The sequence below is a fragment of the Macrosteles quadrilineatus genome, unplaced genomic scaffold (assembly GCF_028750875.1).
Source record: "Macrosteles quadrilineatus isolate MER2022 unplaced genomic scaffold, UCM_ALF_1.0 Scaffold_1__1_contigs__length_201487025, whole genome shotgun sequence".
In the NCBI taxonomy this organism is placed as follows: domain Eukaryota; kingdom Metazoa; phylum Arthropoda; class Insecta; order Hemiptera; family Cicadellidae; genus Macrosteles; species Macrosteles quadrilineatus.
Window position 1 is genome coordinate 47,718,141 of NW_026542594.1, and position 17,604 is coordinate 47,735,744.

The 17,604-nt window shown below is 35.7% G+C and overlaps 1 protein-coding gene across 7 annotated transcripts in view; it reads right to left on the bottom strand.

Annotated features, from left to right (window-relative positions):
* LOC128982937 (rab5 GDP/GTP exchange factor-like) overlaps positions 1-17,604 on the bottom strand; it is a 255,403-nt gene that overhangs the window by 188,045 nt on the left and 49,754 nt on the right. For all 7 annotated transcript variants that reach the window (XM_054402024.1, XM_054402025.1, XM_054402028.1 and 4 more), the window contains exon 3: positions 1,555-1,691. In XM_054402024.1, the coding sequence (XP_054257999.1) occupies positions 1,555-1,691 (137 nt within the window). The remainder of the gene's footprint in view (positions 1-1,554; positions 1,692-17,604) is intronic.

The following is a 17,604-nucleotide window of genomic DNA, read 5'->3' on the forward strand; positions in this document are numbered from 1 at the left end:
AAATTAATGTTAATGATGAATGAATGACATGTAATATTACAAGCGTTTAGCTAAGAATGCATAGCCTAACCATAGCTAGGAATCTGGCTGATAATTTACATCAATATCACTACCTACTTCTTCAGGATCATCAACCAGCCCTTCAAAATCACTTAAATCTTCTTATAATGCACCACGTATATCACTACTTTTGATTTTTAACACTAAAACAATGATAAACGTAATAAAACACATCAGTCATCGGTCCGAGGGTAACCTAGCTGTTTACTATAGTACGCACGTCAGCTGTCTGCTACAATTACGATCGGCTCGGAGAACATAAAGCGCTTAGAGACAGACCTCTGGAGAAAGCGTAGAATATAACGAAAAGAACGATACCTAACTCGATCCAGTTCAATCCGATTCAGTCAGTCATAGAGCCTTCGCCGTAAACGATGTTCGTGCGTCGAAAAATCGACGCGTGACACTACAATATGCAATATTGTTGAAGTTTCGCACGGTTTTTTTTCCAGTCGCAAATTGTAGCTTTGCCAACGTTTAGCTCTTTCGCTAGTTTAGTCACACTTTCACCACTATCTAAACGTTTTAAAGTTTCCAGCTTATCTTTAAGAGTCAAAGTGTTATATTTACGTTTAATAGACATTGCACTTTCTATCACACTAAAAACCGGTACAAACGCAAATCCACAGGTGACTGACTGCACTACGTAAACAAAAGCAGACTAGATCAAGGTGTTGTTGTGTTGCGATTCTGACAATTAAGCAGATGTATTGGTGAGGGGAGGGGGCAGACGTGTAGGCTACTGTACAGTCTCGGTAAGCAGTGCGTGCAGACGTACAGTCCGCACGCATTATCGTCACATCATACACGTCTGCCCACCCGTTCATATCGCTCTACGCTAGTTGATTCAGTTGATTGTTGATACGCTAAGTTTATTAACTAATGCGCTTATTTAACTTTTGTTTTTTAATTTTGTTGTAATAAATGGACTATTAATATTGGTGTTTGTGTATTGCTCGTCCATATTACGACACTACGACCCCATAAAATTGCTTCCATCTTGATCATCTACGTTATTTCGGCTAATCCGAATGGGGTTCGGTCCCAATTAGTTCGGATTAGCCGGACTGCACTTTATACAATGTATTATATGTTCTAAATAGTTTTTTTTTTTAATAAGCATTTTTGTGACTGGCCTACCCTTTTAAGGGCTAATAATTTATGTAGTAATTGGTCATTTCACTTGAAAAAGGGAGGAGTTGATATACCTCCAGAAATGTCGATGTTGTATATAGATTTAAACACAAGGAACATTGAAAAAGTCCAAATAATAATAGAAACATTTCAGAGTTAAAATCATAATGCATTTTTAAAACTCTGAATATACAGTGTACTGATATAAAATTTTACATATTGCAATCACTGTTGACAAATATAATATTTTGGCTATGTAATGTATGTAAAGCACAATAAACGTTCTTGATTAGAATTCGACTATCAGTAAATTGATATTTAATTGTACGGTAGTTCACTAGAAAAAATGAAGACGATTACCTTTAGAAGCAGTTGATTTTCTGAACACATTTAACTTAAGAAGTGTTTTCTTCTTGTCTGTCTGCTGGCGTTTTTTCTCTTCAAATTTAGAAAACCCTGCAATTGGAGACTTTTGGGCTTTATCACCACCATGGTCTCTGCAAAACCATAATAAACTTAAAATAAGTCACTTTAAAATTACACCACGTACAACCACTTCATACGAGTACTTTCTCTCTACTTAGTACCTATATGGGGAAAAAGTTATTCAGTGTGTCAGATTGCTTGTAATGAATGTATAAAGGCTACTTACAGTCTTCGCAATCCTGTTAATTGAGCACTAAGGCCGTTTCAAAGATAACTCCATCGCCGGGTACGTAGTCATCATACACTTAACTGAACTATTTACATATTTACATTTTTTTACAAGGTTTCTTAAAACCTTGAGGGACATCACAAGCTTACATGTTGTTGTTCATGTTGTAAAAATTGCAAAATGATTATCATAATACTGGTTTCTAAACAAACCTAAACAACCAACAATATATAGGTCCTAAAAGACAATGAGATTATTTGAGAATGATTTCATAATGAACGGTAAAAACAAACTCAAATTGCAGATAAAATTTAATAAGCAAGCCGTAATCCTTTGACAGTAGTTGACATGGAGTTGTTCTCATTGTCAAACATGATACGAGTCAGAAACTGAAAATCCAAATGTATTTATATATTTTATAGCCAATATAAAATTAGTTATTTATAAAGATAAAATGTCAAATGGGATTTTGATTGCATAGGCCTTTTTACCCCAGTAATAAATCAAGGAATTGGTAAAAATTGTCTGATAAATCTTTTATGTGCTTCTATAGACATCCCAAGAACAAAACGACCTGGCTTGAATCCCCCAAAAATCATAAAATCCCCCCAAAAAATCTGATGTCGCAACTTGCGACATCCAACCCCCCTTGTGAGCACCACTGAGGATATACACTTAAATTGCTTGACATTGTCAGTAAGTTCGATTTTGGAATTAAAATTGTGAAATTCACAATGGATCCATTGAAATTTGTTATTGATAAATTGGAAGAACAGCATTATTGGACAGATTGGAAACTTTCAGATTGAAATCCAGTTACAAGTGAAGTATGTCATGAGTGTTAATGACTAATTTCATATATATGTATGACCATTGATTAATCTTTATATTTCTGTTGTATGGTTTATTTGTGAAGATTAATTATCACATGTTTTAATATTGTTAAATGAGTAAATAAATAGTGATTAAAATGTTGTACTGAAATTGACTATTCTTTTCTTTGACTTTGATAATTGACAATTTAATATTGGTGCTGAAACTAAAAAAGAATAGTGTCTTACAGAAAAAGTAATAGGGAAGTTAAACCTCAAAAAAGGTATACCCCAATGATACTGACAAATTATCAAAGAATGTTTCTGAGAATGGAAACAATGACAATCAAGGAGTAACATTGAGACAAACCAGCATTACTTCTAGTAGTTCAAGGAAAACAAAAAGTAAATCAGCAACATCAAGCAGCAGGAGACAAATGGAAATAGAACTTGAAAAGTTGGAGGAAATACAAAAACTGGAACGAGAAAATGAAGAAAAGGAGTTGGAAAGACAAAGACTGATGGAGGAGAAGGAGATGGAGCTACAAAGACTGGAGCTGGAGAAGGAAATGGAGCGACAACGTATGGAGAAGGAAATGGAGCAACAACGGCTGAGAGACGTGAGGGAGCTAGAGCGACGTAAACAAATGCTGGAAATAAGGGCTTCTATGAAATCACTATCGGCAAATGGTAGTCAAGTCTGCGGATCTGAGGTAAGCATAAGTCAAAGCTTAATATCTCAGAGAGAGGAGAGAGAATCTGAGAGTAAAGTCGTAAAGTGGCTGAATGATAATGAACCGACAGTTCATCAGTGTTCATCAACCGCTATGACCACGGCTGCACAATTACTAGCAGATTCAGTCAAAAAAGTTATTCAACCAACCTCTCTTTGCCGCCAACAACTACCAAATTTAGTAAAAGACCAGATGAGTGGCCTATGTTCTTTTCTGCATTTGAAAATACCGTAAAATTGTAATCTGATGATGACAATCTAGCTAGACTTAGAAACTGTCTTAAACCTCTTTTTGTTTCCAGTAAAAACTTGCATGCCATAATGAAAACGTTACAGATGCGTTTCGGTAAACCCGAGTTTATCATTGAGTCTATGATGAACCAAACTAGAATGCTAGCCCCTGTAACAGAAGACGATATTGTTGGCCTCATAGAATTTTCTACAACCATTCTTAACTTTACCTCTACAGCTGAGTCCCTTCATATGGAGTGCTACATGACAAACCCTCAACTACTCAGTGAACTGTTAGGAAAATTGCCTTATCAAATGAAGTACCATTGCGCTCAACATGTGAACAGTATGTGTTTAACTAGACCTAGCCTAAGTGATTTTCCAGATTGGTTAGAGAGACAATGTTCTATCATGAGTATCGATTTTCATCCAAACAATGAAGTCCCGAGTAGAAAGAAAAATGACTTCAAACCTGTGTTGACCAACTCTTCAAAAGCAGCAGTTCCCGCAGTTGGCCCACCTACCTGCGTGTTCTGTGGTGGTAAGCACGATAATGACAAATGCTCTATACTTCGGAAAGCTGATATTTCCGAAAGGTGGAAAATGGTAGGTTAGAAAAAGCTATGCTTTTCATGTTTCAAACGACATCAACTTAAATTTTGTAAATCTAAAAGAGCTTGTAGTATAAACGGTTGTAAGCTGTACCATCACCGTCTCTTACATAACTCCAATCTTGAACGACCTCCAATGATAAGAAATGAGGGAGATTTAAAATTTAGAGATGAAGTAATCGGTTATCATTTTGAAGATAACACATCAAACCGTGTTTTGCTTCGTGTTTGTCCTGTCACGTTGTACGGTCCCAAGTCCCAGGTAGATACTTATGCCCTTTTAGACGACGGCTCGACTGTATCACTTCTGGATTCATCAATTGCTGATGAACTTGGTATTAAGGGTGAGATTGTTCCTTTGACAACATGTTGGTCTAACAACTCAAGACACTTTGAATCTCAATCAAAGAGAATAGATCTAAAAATAAAAGGATTTTACGAGGATGAAATCTTTACATTGAAAGGGGTTAGAACTCAATCCACTTTAGACTTACCACACCAACAATAATAGACAGTGTCAAATTGAGGAAGAACTGGCCTCACCTAGACTCGATCAACTGACCTCTTCCATTAGCGAGTGTCAGGCCCACTCTCTTGATAGGCCAAGACAATTGTAACCTAATTCTAACCCGTAAGATTATTGAAGGTCCTACTAACGCCCCAGTACTGTCATGGTGCCTTCTTGGTTGGACTCTACATGGGAAGTGTGCACAATTCAGAGATCGTGTGGATGAGAATTTTACCCTACTCTCATATGAAGAATCTTCGCTTCATGACATGGTAAAGAAATCCTTTGAATTAGAGAAATATGGAGAAACTAATCATATAACCTGAAATTGTCAAAAGAAGAAGAACGTGGAGTATCAATCCTTGAGGATACCATAAAGAAAACAGGAGATCGTTACAAAGTTGGTCTTTTATGGAAAGATGACGAATTTAATTTTCCTCCAAGCTAAGACAATGCTCTGAGAAGATTAAATACTCTTGAAACGAAAATGGAAAAATATCAGGAATTTAAAGAGGCTTACACAACCAAGATTGACGAATATATTGAAAAAGGATATATTAGAAAACTCAGCCCTGAAAAAGTTGCCATCATAACAAGTCGGACATTCTATCTACCCCACTTTGGAGTATCAAACCCGAACAAACCTAACAAAATAAGATTGGTTTTCGATGCTGCTAAATCTCACGGAGTCTCGTTCAATGATGCACTACTCAGTGGCCCTGACTATTTGAATCCATTGCCATCTGTGCTGTTGAAATTCCGGTTAGGAAAATTTGCTATCGTGGGAGATATAAAGGAGATGTTTCACCAGGTGAATATAAGACATGAAGACGTTGACTCGCAAAGATTTCTGTGGCGAAAAGACAAAATCAAATCCCCAGATACCTACATAATGAAAGCGATGACCTTCGGAGCAACATGTTCACCAAGCTCTGCACTGTTTGTTGTAAACCACAATGCAAGACAGTTTCAATCTTTGTATCCTGAAGCTAGTAATTTTATACTGACTAAAGCATATATGGACGACCTGCTGGATTCGACCGACACAGAAGAGAAAGCTAAATGACGTGTTCAAGAAATAATTGAGATACATAGAGCTGGAGGGTTCCAAATTTGTAACTGGATGTCTAATTCAAAACAAGTACTTTCGAAAATTTCTGAAAACCAGAAAGCCAGCCAAGCCAAACACTTGATGCCCGATACTCGACTTCCTACAGAACGAGTACTTAGATTATGGTGGGACGCTGAATCCGACTGCTTTGTGTTCCATCGCAATGTCGAAAAACTTGAATTTCTCTAATCTGAGTATCCGACGAAACGAGAGATTCTTAAAGCAGCTATGTCAATCTTCGATCCTCTAGGTCTGATTGTCCCTACCACAGTAAAAGGGAGACTACTGGTTCAGGATATATGGAGAACAAAACTAGGTTGTGATGATGTTGTGACACCTGAACTTAGTCTGAAGTGGAAAGCCTGGATGGATGAAGACAAAAGAACTATTCCACCTGAAGTTAACGACTTGGCAATAATCGTAGACGAAGACAATGCACGTAACACTTGGCCCCTTGGAAGAATATCTGTTCTATACCCCACTACCGCAGTTGAGATGGACAAGTAAGAGTTGTTGACGTCACAACACCAAAAGGTACTTTTCGGCGTCCGATGACAGAAATTGCCATTCTACCTGAGGAGGGGAAAGATGTTAATGACTAATTTCATATATATGCATGACCATTGATTAATCTTTATATTTCTGTTCTATGGTTTATTTGTGAAGATTAATTATCACATGTTTTAATATTGTTAAATGAGTTTAAATAAATAGTGATTAAAATGTTGTACTGAAATTGAATATTCTTTTATTTGACTTTGATAATTGACAATTGAATAATGAGTGCAGCTAAAAATAAGTTTGAACTCCCGGATAAACCTCCTGATATGGAAAGTGAAAAAGATCAAAAAGAATACAAAAATACGCTGCTAGCCTTTTGTAGTTCTGTGGTTTTGTTTGTTGTTTTGTGGTTTGAGTTTGTAGCTCAAAACTAAAACTTTAAGTTTTATAACCTGTTGTCGCCTTGTAGTCCGAGTTTATTCAACTGGATTCCGCACATTTTGGCATGAATGTTATTGTCAGATTTGCATAAAAACTATTCTTGTAAGAGATTTGTTAACAGTTCACAAACAAAACACATAAAACACTGGTCAATTTTATTCAAATTGTTTAACTTTCGCGGCACGTGCATGGGCACATATCTATTTTGGCAGATTACATATCTGCCAAAAATGCTTAACAATGACACCATTGAAACAATTTGAGGTTTATAGACGGATACCAAAATTTAAACAAACAACCTGTTAAATTACTAAAACATCCTCCTACAGCTTAATATTGTTTTTGAAACCATAATAAAATGAAACAATATCCCAAACAATGCACTCGCCAAGTCATCAGGACAAAGGTCAAATCACGACTGACCTCGATCTTTAGTAGAGTCTCAACACTTGTATGGCGTGCCTCCATAACATCCTGCACATGCACCAGTGGTGTAACAAATTTTTACATCATTATATCAATATCAGTGTGTGTAAATAGTTTTGAAATCAAATAAAAAAAACCTTATTTTCCATTGTATCAGAATGTTTATATCAAGGAGGTTTTACATTTAATTTATCACACATGTTATCCATTTGTATTACCCTAATAATTAGACTAATTTGTTACAAGGCAAAAATGGTGTTCGAATTCACCTATAAACTGTAGGCCCCTTAGTTGCCTTTGGCTGTATTGGCTATTAATTAACAGCTGTGTCGGAATATGTCGGCCTTAGTCCCTTTAAAAACTAAAAGGTTGGGCCACTCATCCTACACTCATCTCCATTAATTCTTGGCTTAATATACCTACATTGGTATGGTCGCCATTTCAAAGTAAAGTATTAAAGTATTAATTTATTAGGTTAGCTTAATCTTTGGTTATAATTAACTCATACACTAAAAGTTAGGTAATTTATAGATTGACGTACTTTTATCAAAGGCTAAAATAGCCTATTGCATTTTACAATTTTATCTTTCTATGGATTTCAAGCGTTTAACTTACAACAAATGTCTTTAGTATTGGTTAATTGTGAGGTAAAATAAGATATGGGCAAACAAACTCAGCCAGTAGAGTAGCAGTATATCCTATACTCTAATACGAGCAAAGTTTGCTTGTATGTATGTATGCTTGCACCAAGATCTCGAAAACGGCTCCGACGATTTTCTTCAAATGTTATATATAGTTTATTTCTGGCCTAAAAACGAGTTTACTGCAATTAGAACTGCCAACAAAAATCTAATTACAAAGAAAAATGAAACTGAAAATCACATTTTTTTAACATTAGTCTTATGGGTTACGGTATCTGCAATCCTTAAAAACTATGGAAAGGGAGGAAAACCGGTCCACGACATAGGAAGTGGTGAAGGAAGTAGTAAAGGCGAGCAGTCTGGAGTGTGGGAACTGTTTATGACGATTAAATCTATTAAATTAAGGTATCTGCAATCCTAAAATGTAATGGGAAGGGAGGAAAACAGGTCCATGACGTAGGAAATGGGGAAGGAAGTTGTAAGGCTAGCAGTGCAGAGTGTGGAAATCGTCTGTGGCATTTATGTATCTGCAATTCTAAAATAGTATAATTAAGAAGGGCAAACAGGTCTACGACATAGGGGGTGGTGAAGGAAGTAGTAAGGGTGAGCAGTCCGGAGTGTGGGAATTGTTAATAACGATTAGATCAAGTTATCTACAATCCTAAAATGCTATGGGAAGGGAGGGAATCAGGTCCGCGACGTAGGAAGTGGTAAAGGAAGTAGTAAAGGCGAGCAGTCTGGAGTGTGGAAACTGTTTATGACGATTAGATTAAGGAATCTGCAATCCTAAAATTCAATGGGAAGGGATGGAAAGAGGTCCGCGACGTAGGAAGTGGTGAAGAAAGTAGTAAAGGCGAGCAGTCTGGAGTGTGAAAACTGTTTATGACGATTAGATTAAGGAATCTGCAATCCTAAAATGCTATGGGAAGGGAGGGAAACAGGTTCACAACGTAGGAAGTGGTGAAGGAAGTAGTAAAGGTGAGCAGTCCGGAGTGTGGGAACTGTTAATAACGATTAGATCGAAAGTTATCTACAATCCTAAAATGCTATGGGAAGGGAGGGAATCAGGTCCGCGACGTAGGGAGTGGTGAGGTAAGTAGTGTAGGTGAGCAGTGTGGAGATTTGGAGTGGATTAATGTATTTGCAATACTTTTCAGAGTAAACTAATAATTTTCCCCGAGCAAAGCTTGGTCCCCAGGTACTTGTATTTAACAAGATACAATAAATATTAGGGCAAAACTAAAATGTAAAATAATACAATATTAAAAGCCCCAGCCAACGTTCATGACTCCAGGCTCCAAAGTAACAATGTTTCAAAATGTTTGCAGACGACATAAGCAGTGTACGAAATCACCGAGAAGTAAAATATTTCTCGGTGACGAAAGTAAGATTGCATAATAATCAAAGACCCACGTTATAACACGTTAAATTTATTACCCTAGTTCGTTATCACTGAAGAGGCCTAACGAAATTAAATGATAACAGATAACAACATATTATTAATGACATTAATGTTATTACTTGTTCAATACAATTATTGAATGATTGATAATAAATTTAAAATAAGATATGGGCTAACAAACACAGCCAGTAGAGTAGCAGTATATTGTATTTAACAAAATACAATCAATATTAGGGCAAAACTAAAATGTAAAATAATACAATATTAAAAGCCCCAGCCAACGTTCATGACTCCAGGCTCCAAAGTAACAATGTTTCGAAATGTTTGCAGACGACATAAGCAGTGTATGAAATCACCGAGAAGTAAAATATTTCTCGGTGACGAAAGTAAGATTGGATTAATCAAAGACCCACGTTATAACACGTTAAATTTGTTACAAAAGTTTGTTATCACTGAGGAGGCCTAACGAAATTAAATGATAACAGATAACAACATATTATTAATGACACTAATGTTATTACTTGTTCAATACATTTATTGAATGATTGATAATAAATTTAAATAAGAATGAGATCCAATTTTTCGGCCCCACTCGTCTCACGGGCATCTCTGCTTACCGTTTCCCGCTCACCGGTTCGCGGGCCCCCTCAGCTCCCGGCCTCCCCCCCCCCCCCCCCCCGCATTGCGGTCCCTGCGGGCCCTTCTGTTACGCCACTGACATGCACAAGTCACGAAAATAAAACAACGTCAATAAAAGTCGACTTGTGTTTTATGTGTTTTGCTTGTGAGCGTTCCTTACACCTCTTCAGGTAAGAATAGTTCTTATAAAAATCTGACGCTGAAGTTCACGCAGAGAATTGTATAATCCAGTAGGATAAACGTGGACCACAAGACGACAACAGGTAATTTAACCTTTGTATTAACACTAGAACAGAAATGAAGAAAATCCATACACTTATATCTCCCTTACCACTTCCTTCAGACTGCTATTTATCTCCCTTTCGTTTGTTCTTTAATATTCTCCATCATATGTTTATGTTAAAATTCCTAGTAATGTTTTATGTTGTACCATGTGTACGTTACCATAGTTAAAACATTTTCACTTACATACGGATATAGTATTCTTATGGACCAACTGTGTACTGTGTGGCAATTTTAAAAGTTTCTATACTGTTCATAAAGGACGTTTTTTGTTAGTTTACTACTATTTGCTTATTAATACCTTGCTTTAAACTTTAATCTACGGGTACCAAATATTTGTACCTTTTCGAGATATCATGGGAAAATATGTATGTTTTTTTTCAGATGGTGGATTCCAAATATTTATTTTCAAGCCCATAAATACCCCATTCAAAAACACTGAACCAAATCAATCCTCAGTGGTTCAATGGTTTGTATTAGAACAGGACGAGGGATACTGGGGGACAGATCTTTGTTTGGAAAAATCATTAGTGGGCTAGGAGGTATTCAAATAGTTTCCAATATTCTCCATAAGAATAACAAGGGAATTTTAAATTTAAATTTTGTTCAATCTTCTCCGAAACCAATAATTGTTCAAAAACACTTTGATATACTAAATTATTAGTTTTTTAAGCTCTTTAAAATGGACTAGAGAGAAATTGGAAATTTTTTTGTTTTGAGGGTCAAAAATGAGAAAAATCTATTTTTACCCCATAAAATCACCCGTAAAACCCCGTTCACATGGGCCGATTATGCTGGTTCGCAAACTAATTCAAGTTTATTCCCCCTGACACCTTCAAACCAAATTTCATCCAAATCGGATAAAAATTACATAAGTTACCGCGTTTGTTATGTATATCAAGTACTCAGTTATGTATAATTTATTGTTGTACATGTGGCAGCCCTGTCTTAGAGAATACACACACTTCCGCCATTAAGATGTCTACTTATTGCAGAGCCTAAACCCTCTAGCTTAATCTGTTATTATCAGGGCCGCGTTAAGAGTCAGTGGAGCCCTGGGCAAACCCCAAAAGCAGCGCCACCTTTTTACCTAGTGCGGGCGGGGGCGCCCCCAAACCACTGGCGCCCCTGGGCATATGCCCAGTCTACCCATTTATAAAAGCGGGCCTGGTTATTATCCAATTATATTATGGTGTCAAAGTGAAAGTGTACAGTAATAAAAGATTATAGAAGAAAAGTGTCCTGTGGTAAATGCGAAAGTGCCTTGTTTGACTGTCAGAAATACCGACTAGGGTTGATTGCCTGAATTTCCTCAAGAATAGCATGGTTTATATAGGTGAAAATTGGTCGTGATTATTATATTATATTATTACATTGGTACATGGATTATGTCACGTAAGTACAGATTGAAATATAAATATGGCTAATTTAGTGCCACCGGAAGAACTGTCCACCGTTGGGAATATACCAGAGAACTGGATAAGATGGAAACAGAGATTTCAGTTGTACAGTAGGTCTAGACTCTAAACAGGACAGATTAGGGGCCTTTGTTGTTAACGTGCCTGGGGGAGCCTGGAATTGACATTTATAATAGTAATAGTTTTACCTTTCCCGATGAGGAGAGTAAAAATAAGTTTGGTGAGGTAGTAAAACGTTTTGATGAACATTTCATCCCTAAAAAGAACGTGACTTTCTTTCGTCATCAGTTTTTTACAAGAGCTCGAGTGGATGGGGAATCTGTCGAACAGTTTGTTACTGATCTCCGTAACAGGGCTAAAGACTGTGAATTTTCGGATTTAAAGTTGCTTAGAGGCAGACTTGTGTGCGGGCTACGAAGTCCTCAGCTTAAAGAGAAATTTCTTCCTGAGTCAGATTTAACATTGCAGAAGGCCACAGACATTTGTCAAGCCTCAGAAGTGTCGTTTCAATAGGCTAGGCTATTGGAAGATAAACTTCAAACTAAAAATCTTCATGCGGTCCAAACAAAAAGAAATAAAAACTCTTTCAAACCTGATCAACAACATGTCAAAAACAAACATTTTAAATATAAAGATAGTGGTAGGCCTAAGGTTAATAGTAATCCTTGTAACAAATGTGGTAAAGTACATGCCTTTAAACAATGTCCTGCTTTTGGAGAAAGATGTTTTAAATGTATTAGACATAATCATTATTAAAAAATGTGCAATTTTGGCAAGCAGGTACATACTGTTGTAGAAGAACCTATAGGCCAGACATCTGAGCCTAGTAGTAGTAATGGTTCTGGACATTTGTTCGTGGGAGGTGTAGATTTGAAAGAAGACTTAATTAAATGCAGTAGGCCTAGTGAAACTGTAGATGATTGGCGAGTAGTAATGCTAGTTAGAAATTAAAAAGTGTCATTTAAGCTTGATACAGGAGCACAAGCTAATGTAATATCTAAAACATTGTTTTTGGATTTAGGACTTAGTTTGGATGTGTTAAAGAATACTCCTGTCAATATCTGTACATTTTCTGGTGAAAAAATGGCCTTATTGGGTAAATGCTTTTTAAATTGTCAGTTCAAAGATCAAATGTATAAATTGTTCTTTTAAATTATGTAGTAGACCACAAATGTGATCCAGTGTTATTTTTAAACACATGTGTACAGATGAATTTAATCAAGAAAATTTATAGTGTATCAGGATCAAAATTAAGCCCATACAACAACAGTAATGTTGCGAATTAATTCCCAGAGTTATTTGATGGTTCCATTTGATGGTTGATGGTTGGATGTATTCCACATCATTGTCAAAAATAGGTAGTACTTAAGGACAATGCTGTCCCCATTGAATCATGTGATCAAAAAATACCTTTAGCGTTAGAAGATCAAGTTAAAGCTAAACTTATAGAAATGGAATCTATGGATATAATACAAAAGGTAGATGAACCTACTGATTGGGTTAGTCCCATTGTTATTACACACAAGCGAGATGGAGGTATTAGAATATGTTTAGATCCAAAGCATTTAAATGAAATATTAAAATGTGTCAGTGTCAGTACCAACTACCTACGGTTGATATGCTTTCCAGTAAGTTAGTGGGTGCAAATTATTTTTTAATTTTAGATGCAAATGCAAGATTTTGGATGGTTCCACTGACTGAAGATAGTTCTTTTTTGTGAACATTCAGATCTCCTTTTGGGAGGTATAGATTCAAGCGCTTACCTTTTGGAGTTAAATGTGCTCCAGAAATCTTTCATAAGATTGTAGTTCAAACATTTGAGGGGTCATATATTGATGATATTGTTGTTTGGGGAACTAGCAAAGAAGAGTTATAGATGCTCGGGATGTACTTAGTCGAGTTAGAAATAATGGGTTCAATTTAAATTTAACATAGGAAAATGTACGTTTTGCGTTAGCCAAATTAAATACTTAGGCTATGTTTTTAGTGATAAGGGAGTATCAGTAGATCCGTCTAAGGCAATAAGAAATCTAATAAGAAAAAAGCAATAAGAAACATGTCCCCACCCACTTTTGGAAAAGAACTTGAAAGGTTTTTTGGTATATGACCAATTATTTGGCCAAGTTTATTCCTAACTATGCCGAGAAATCTGTTGTTAAGAAAGTTATTGAAAACTGATACTGTATGGGAGTGGAATAATTCTATAAATCAAGCTTTTGTAAGATTGAAGAATTCCTTATGTGATACACCTGTTTTAGGTTATTTTGATACTAGCCTACCCAAGACCTTAAGTGTTGATAGTTCTCGTGATACTGCAGTAGTACTGCAGTCGGGGTGAAGTAGTTATGCAAAATGGAAAACCTATAGCCAATGCATCAAAGTGTTTAAATCAAGCTCAAAAGAACTATGCGCAAATTGAACTTGAAATGTTGGCTATATGTTTTGGGCGTGAAAGGTTTCATTCATTTGTGTATGGTCGAGAAGTTTATGTTGAGAGTGACCATAAGCCACTCGAGTCTATTTTTAAGAAACCCTTTGATAAAGTACCTTTACGTTTGCAACGTATGTTATTACGTGTTCATTCATACAATTTAAATGTAGTCTACAATCAATGAAAGGTTACAGTACCTGCAGACTGCCTTGTGGGTTTTTGTTAATTCAGTAGGATTACGCGCGTTTCGACAAATATATTGTCATCTTCAGATCCTGAACTTGAAACTTAAAACTTGATTTTTCAACAGATAATTGATTTTTATTGATTAGCTAAACGTGGTTTAGAAAAACAACTACAGTATGAAGTAGTCTATAAACCGGGTAAAGATTTGTACATAGCAGACACGCTTTCTAGAGCACACCAATATATCAAATAACACTTGATGACAATGAGTTAGACGTTGAAATTGAGCTACCTATTTCTGACAAACAGTTTGATAATTTTAAATGTGAAACAGAGAAAGATCCAGTTTTGTGTAAGTTGAGTGATTATATTCACAATGGATGGGCCAGTTTTAAACATCAGTTAGATGATTCACTTAAGCCTGTTTGGACTTACAAGGATGACCTGAGTAGTGTTAAAGCAGTTATTTTCAAGAATGATAAATTGTTAGTACCTAAATCTTTGCAAAAAGACATGTTATCTAGGATGCATAAGGGTCATTTAAGCATAGAAAGATGTAGAGCGTGCCATGGAAATATTGTTTTGGCCAGGTATGTCAAGTCAAATTAATGATGTTGTGTCAAAAACACAGAAATTCTTTGTGTAAAGAACCTCTTAATAGTCATGAATTTCCTAACTTGCCGTGGGAAAAAGTAGCTACAGATATGTTTATGTTTAACAGTAAGATGTATTTGTTAGTTGTTGACTATTTTTCAACCTTTATTGAGACAAGTTTGTTGCCTGATAGTACTAGCTCTAAAGTGATAACTAATTTGAAATCAATTTTTGCTAGTCATGGAATGATCTCTGATAATGTCATGCAATATTGCAGTAGTCAATTTAAAGAATTTACTACTTTGTGGGATAGTCACATTACATCGAGTCCACACTATCCTAAATCAAATGGTTTCGCTGAGCGGTCAATTACTTATTAAAAGTCAGGTAAGCAATGATGATCCTTATTTGGCGTTGTTGAATTCAAGAAGTGCGCCTCGTGGTGATTTGCCGTCTCCAGCGGAATCCCTACTGGGCAGAAAACTTAAAACTAATTTGCCTATATCCTCAAAGTTACTAAAACCAAAATCTATTAGTCCAAGCTACAGGAATCAAATGCTTAGCAATAGACACAAAAGTAAAAGGTATTATGATAGGTCTAGTAAACCTTTGAGAAAATTATCTGTAGGTGAACCTGTAATGTTTCAAAGGTATCCTAACTCTACTTGGAGTCCTGCTCACGTTAAAACTCTTGCCAGAGAACCTAGATCATACATAATCAGTGACAGTAATGGTAATACCTATAGGAGAAATCGTGTACATTTGTTCCCTAGTAGTTGTGCTGATAGTAATGGTGAACAAAATGCAAGAGTCCTGTACATAGCTTTGTAAATGTAAGAAATTCAACTGTTAGTTCTAAGGAGAATTGTGTAGGCCTAACAGATGTTTGTGATGAGGGAGAAGTTGTAAAAAACTTTGACGGCTACGTAACTTCAAGAGGTAGAGTAGTAATGAATCCCAAACGTTTGACTTTTAGTCCTAAGAAGTAAAAGTATTTTTCATTGTTTTGTTCTATTCTAAAGGAGGAGATGTTTACTGTTGTACATGTGGCAGCCCTGTCTTAGAGAATACACACACTTCCGCCATCAAGATGTCTACTTATTGCAGAGCCTAAACACCTCTAGCTTAATCTGTTATCCAATTATATCATATATAAATCGATATATATATATATATATATGTTGGCCTCTGGCGACATCAAAATGAAAAAGTAAATCGGTCCCGGGCATAGGTCTTACCATGCCACCTACGGTAATAGCTGATTCCCTATAGGGAAATTCGCTGAAAACAAGTTTTAAATAAAAATGTGATGTAAAAGGAATTGTATTTAGAACCTTGGTAAGTTTGACTAAGATATGTTCAGCCATTATCGAGGGATGAGATTACAAAATTTGCATAATGTCCCATCTCAATTAGATCCCCTTGCTTTGCTCTCTCCAATAAATAGTCGAAATTATAAAATTACATTTTTAGTGAATTTCTCATACAGGTAAAAAACTATTACCGTAGGTCTCATGGTAAAACCTAGACATTGGACCGATTTACTTTTTGTTCTTATGTCCCCAGCGAAGCAAAACACACTGTTGGTTCAAATTCAACCTATACGATAGCTCAAGTAAAAATTATCCTATTTTGATGAAATTTGGTACAAACATGTGAGCCTACAATTATTCAAACGAGTTCGTAAAACCAGCATGATCAGACAATGGGAACGGGGGTTTCTGCGCAGTAAAAATTAATTCATCCTATTTTTGACCCGAAAACATAAAATTTTGTAATTTCTTTCCAAATTATTTTGTAGAACTAAAAAAAAAAATACTATAATTTAGCACACTGAAGCGCTGTTGTAGGCCTACAACTAATAGTTAAGAAGAAAATTCAAAATCCCTAATTTTTAAATTCCTTTGTTTTTCTTATTTATGGAGATTATAAGTTAAATTTGAACTGATGTAGTTTGCTTGTCTTTCTATATTAAGGAAATATTCTAGTCAAAATTCAACCCACCAAAGCAGAACTACGGGTGACAGTGCGACATAGTCGCAGAGAGACAGCAAGGTCTTCAGAAAGCCAGCCTACTCAACTGATTTATAGACGCTAATCGTTTTTTTACCGTAGTACTCATGGTAAGACCTGGACGCGGGACCGATTTTTTATTCGTTTTGAGGTCCCTAGAGGCCAAAAACATCATCCGTTCAAATTCATATATATATATATATATATTTATATATTTATATATTTATATATATATATATATATATATATATATATATATATGTCCGTCAGCACGATAACTCGAGCAAAAATGATCCGATTTTGATGAATTTTAGTACAAACGTGTAAACCTACGTTTATTCGAACGAGTTCGCGATCCAGCATGATCGGACCATGGGAACGGGTGTTTACGGGGGGTTTTATGGGGTAAAAATAGGTTTTTCCCATTTTTGACCCAAAAAACATAAAATTTAGCAATTTATTTCCAAACCATTTTGTAGAGCTTCAAAAAACAAATAATTTAGTATATTGAAGCGTTATTATGCGCCTAAGAGTTACGGAGAAAATTCCAAAAAATTGTAAATTTAAAATTCCCATGTTTTTCTTATGGAGAATGAGTAAACTGTTGTAGTTTGCTTGTTTATGAACATATTTTGATCAAATTTGGAAAATGTTTTTATTTCTTACTAACTATTAACATTTTACAAAAAAAAACAGTTTTACCCTCCCTGATGCAGCAAACCTAAGTACTTGTTAAACTAATTCTATTTAAATCGGGAATAAATGTTATATTTTT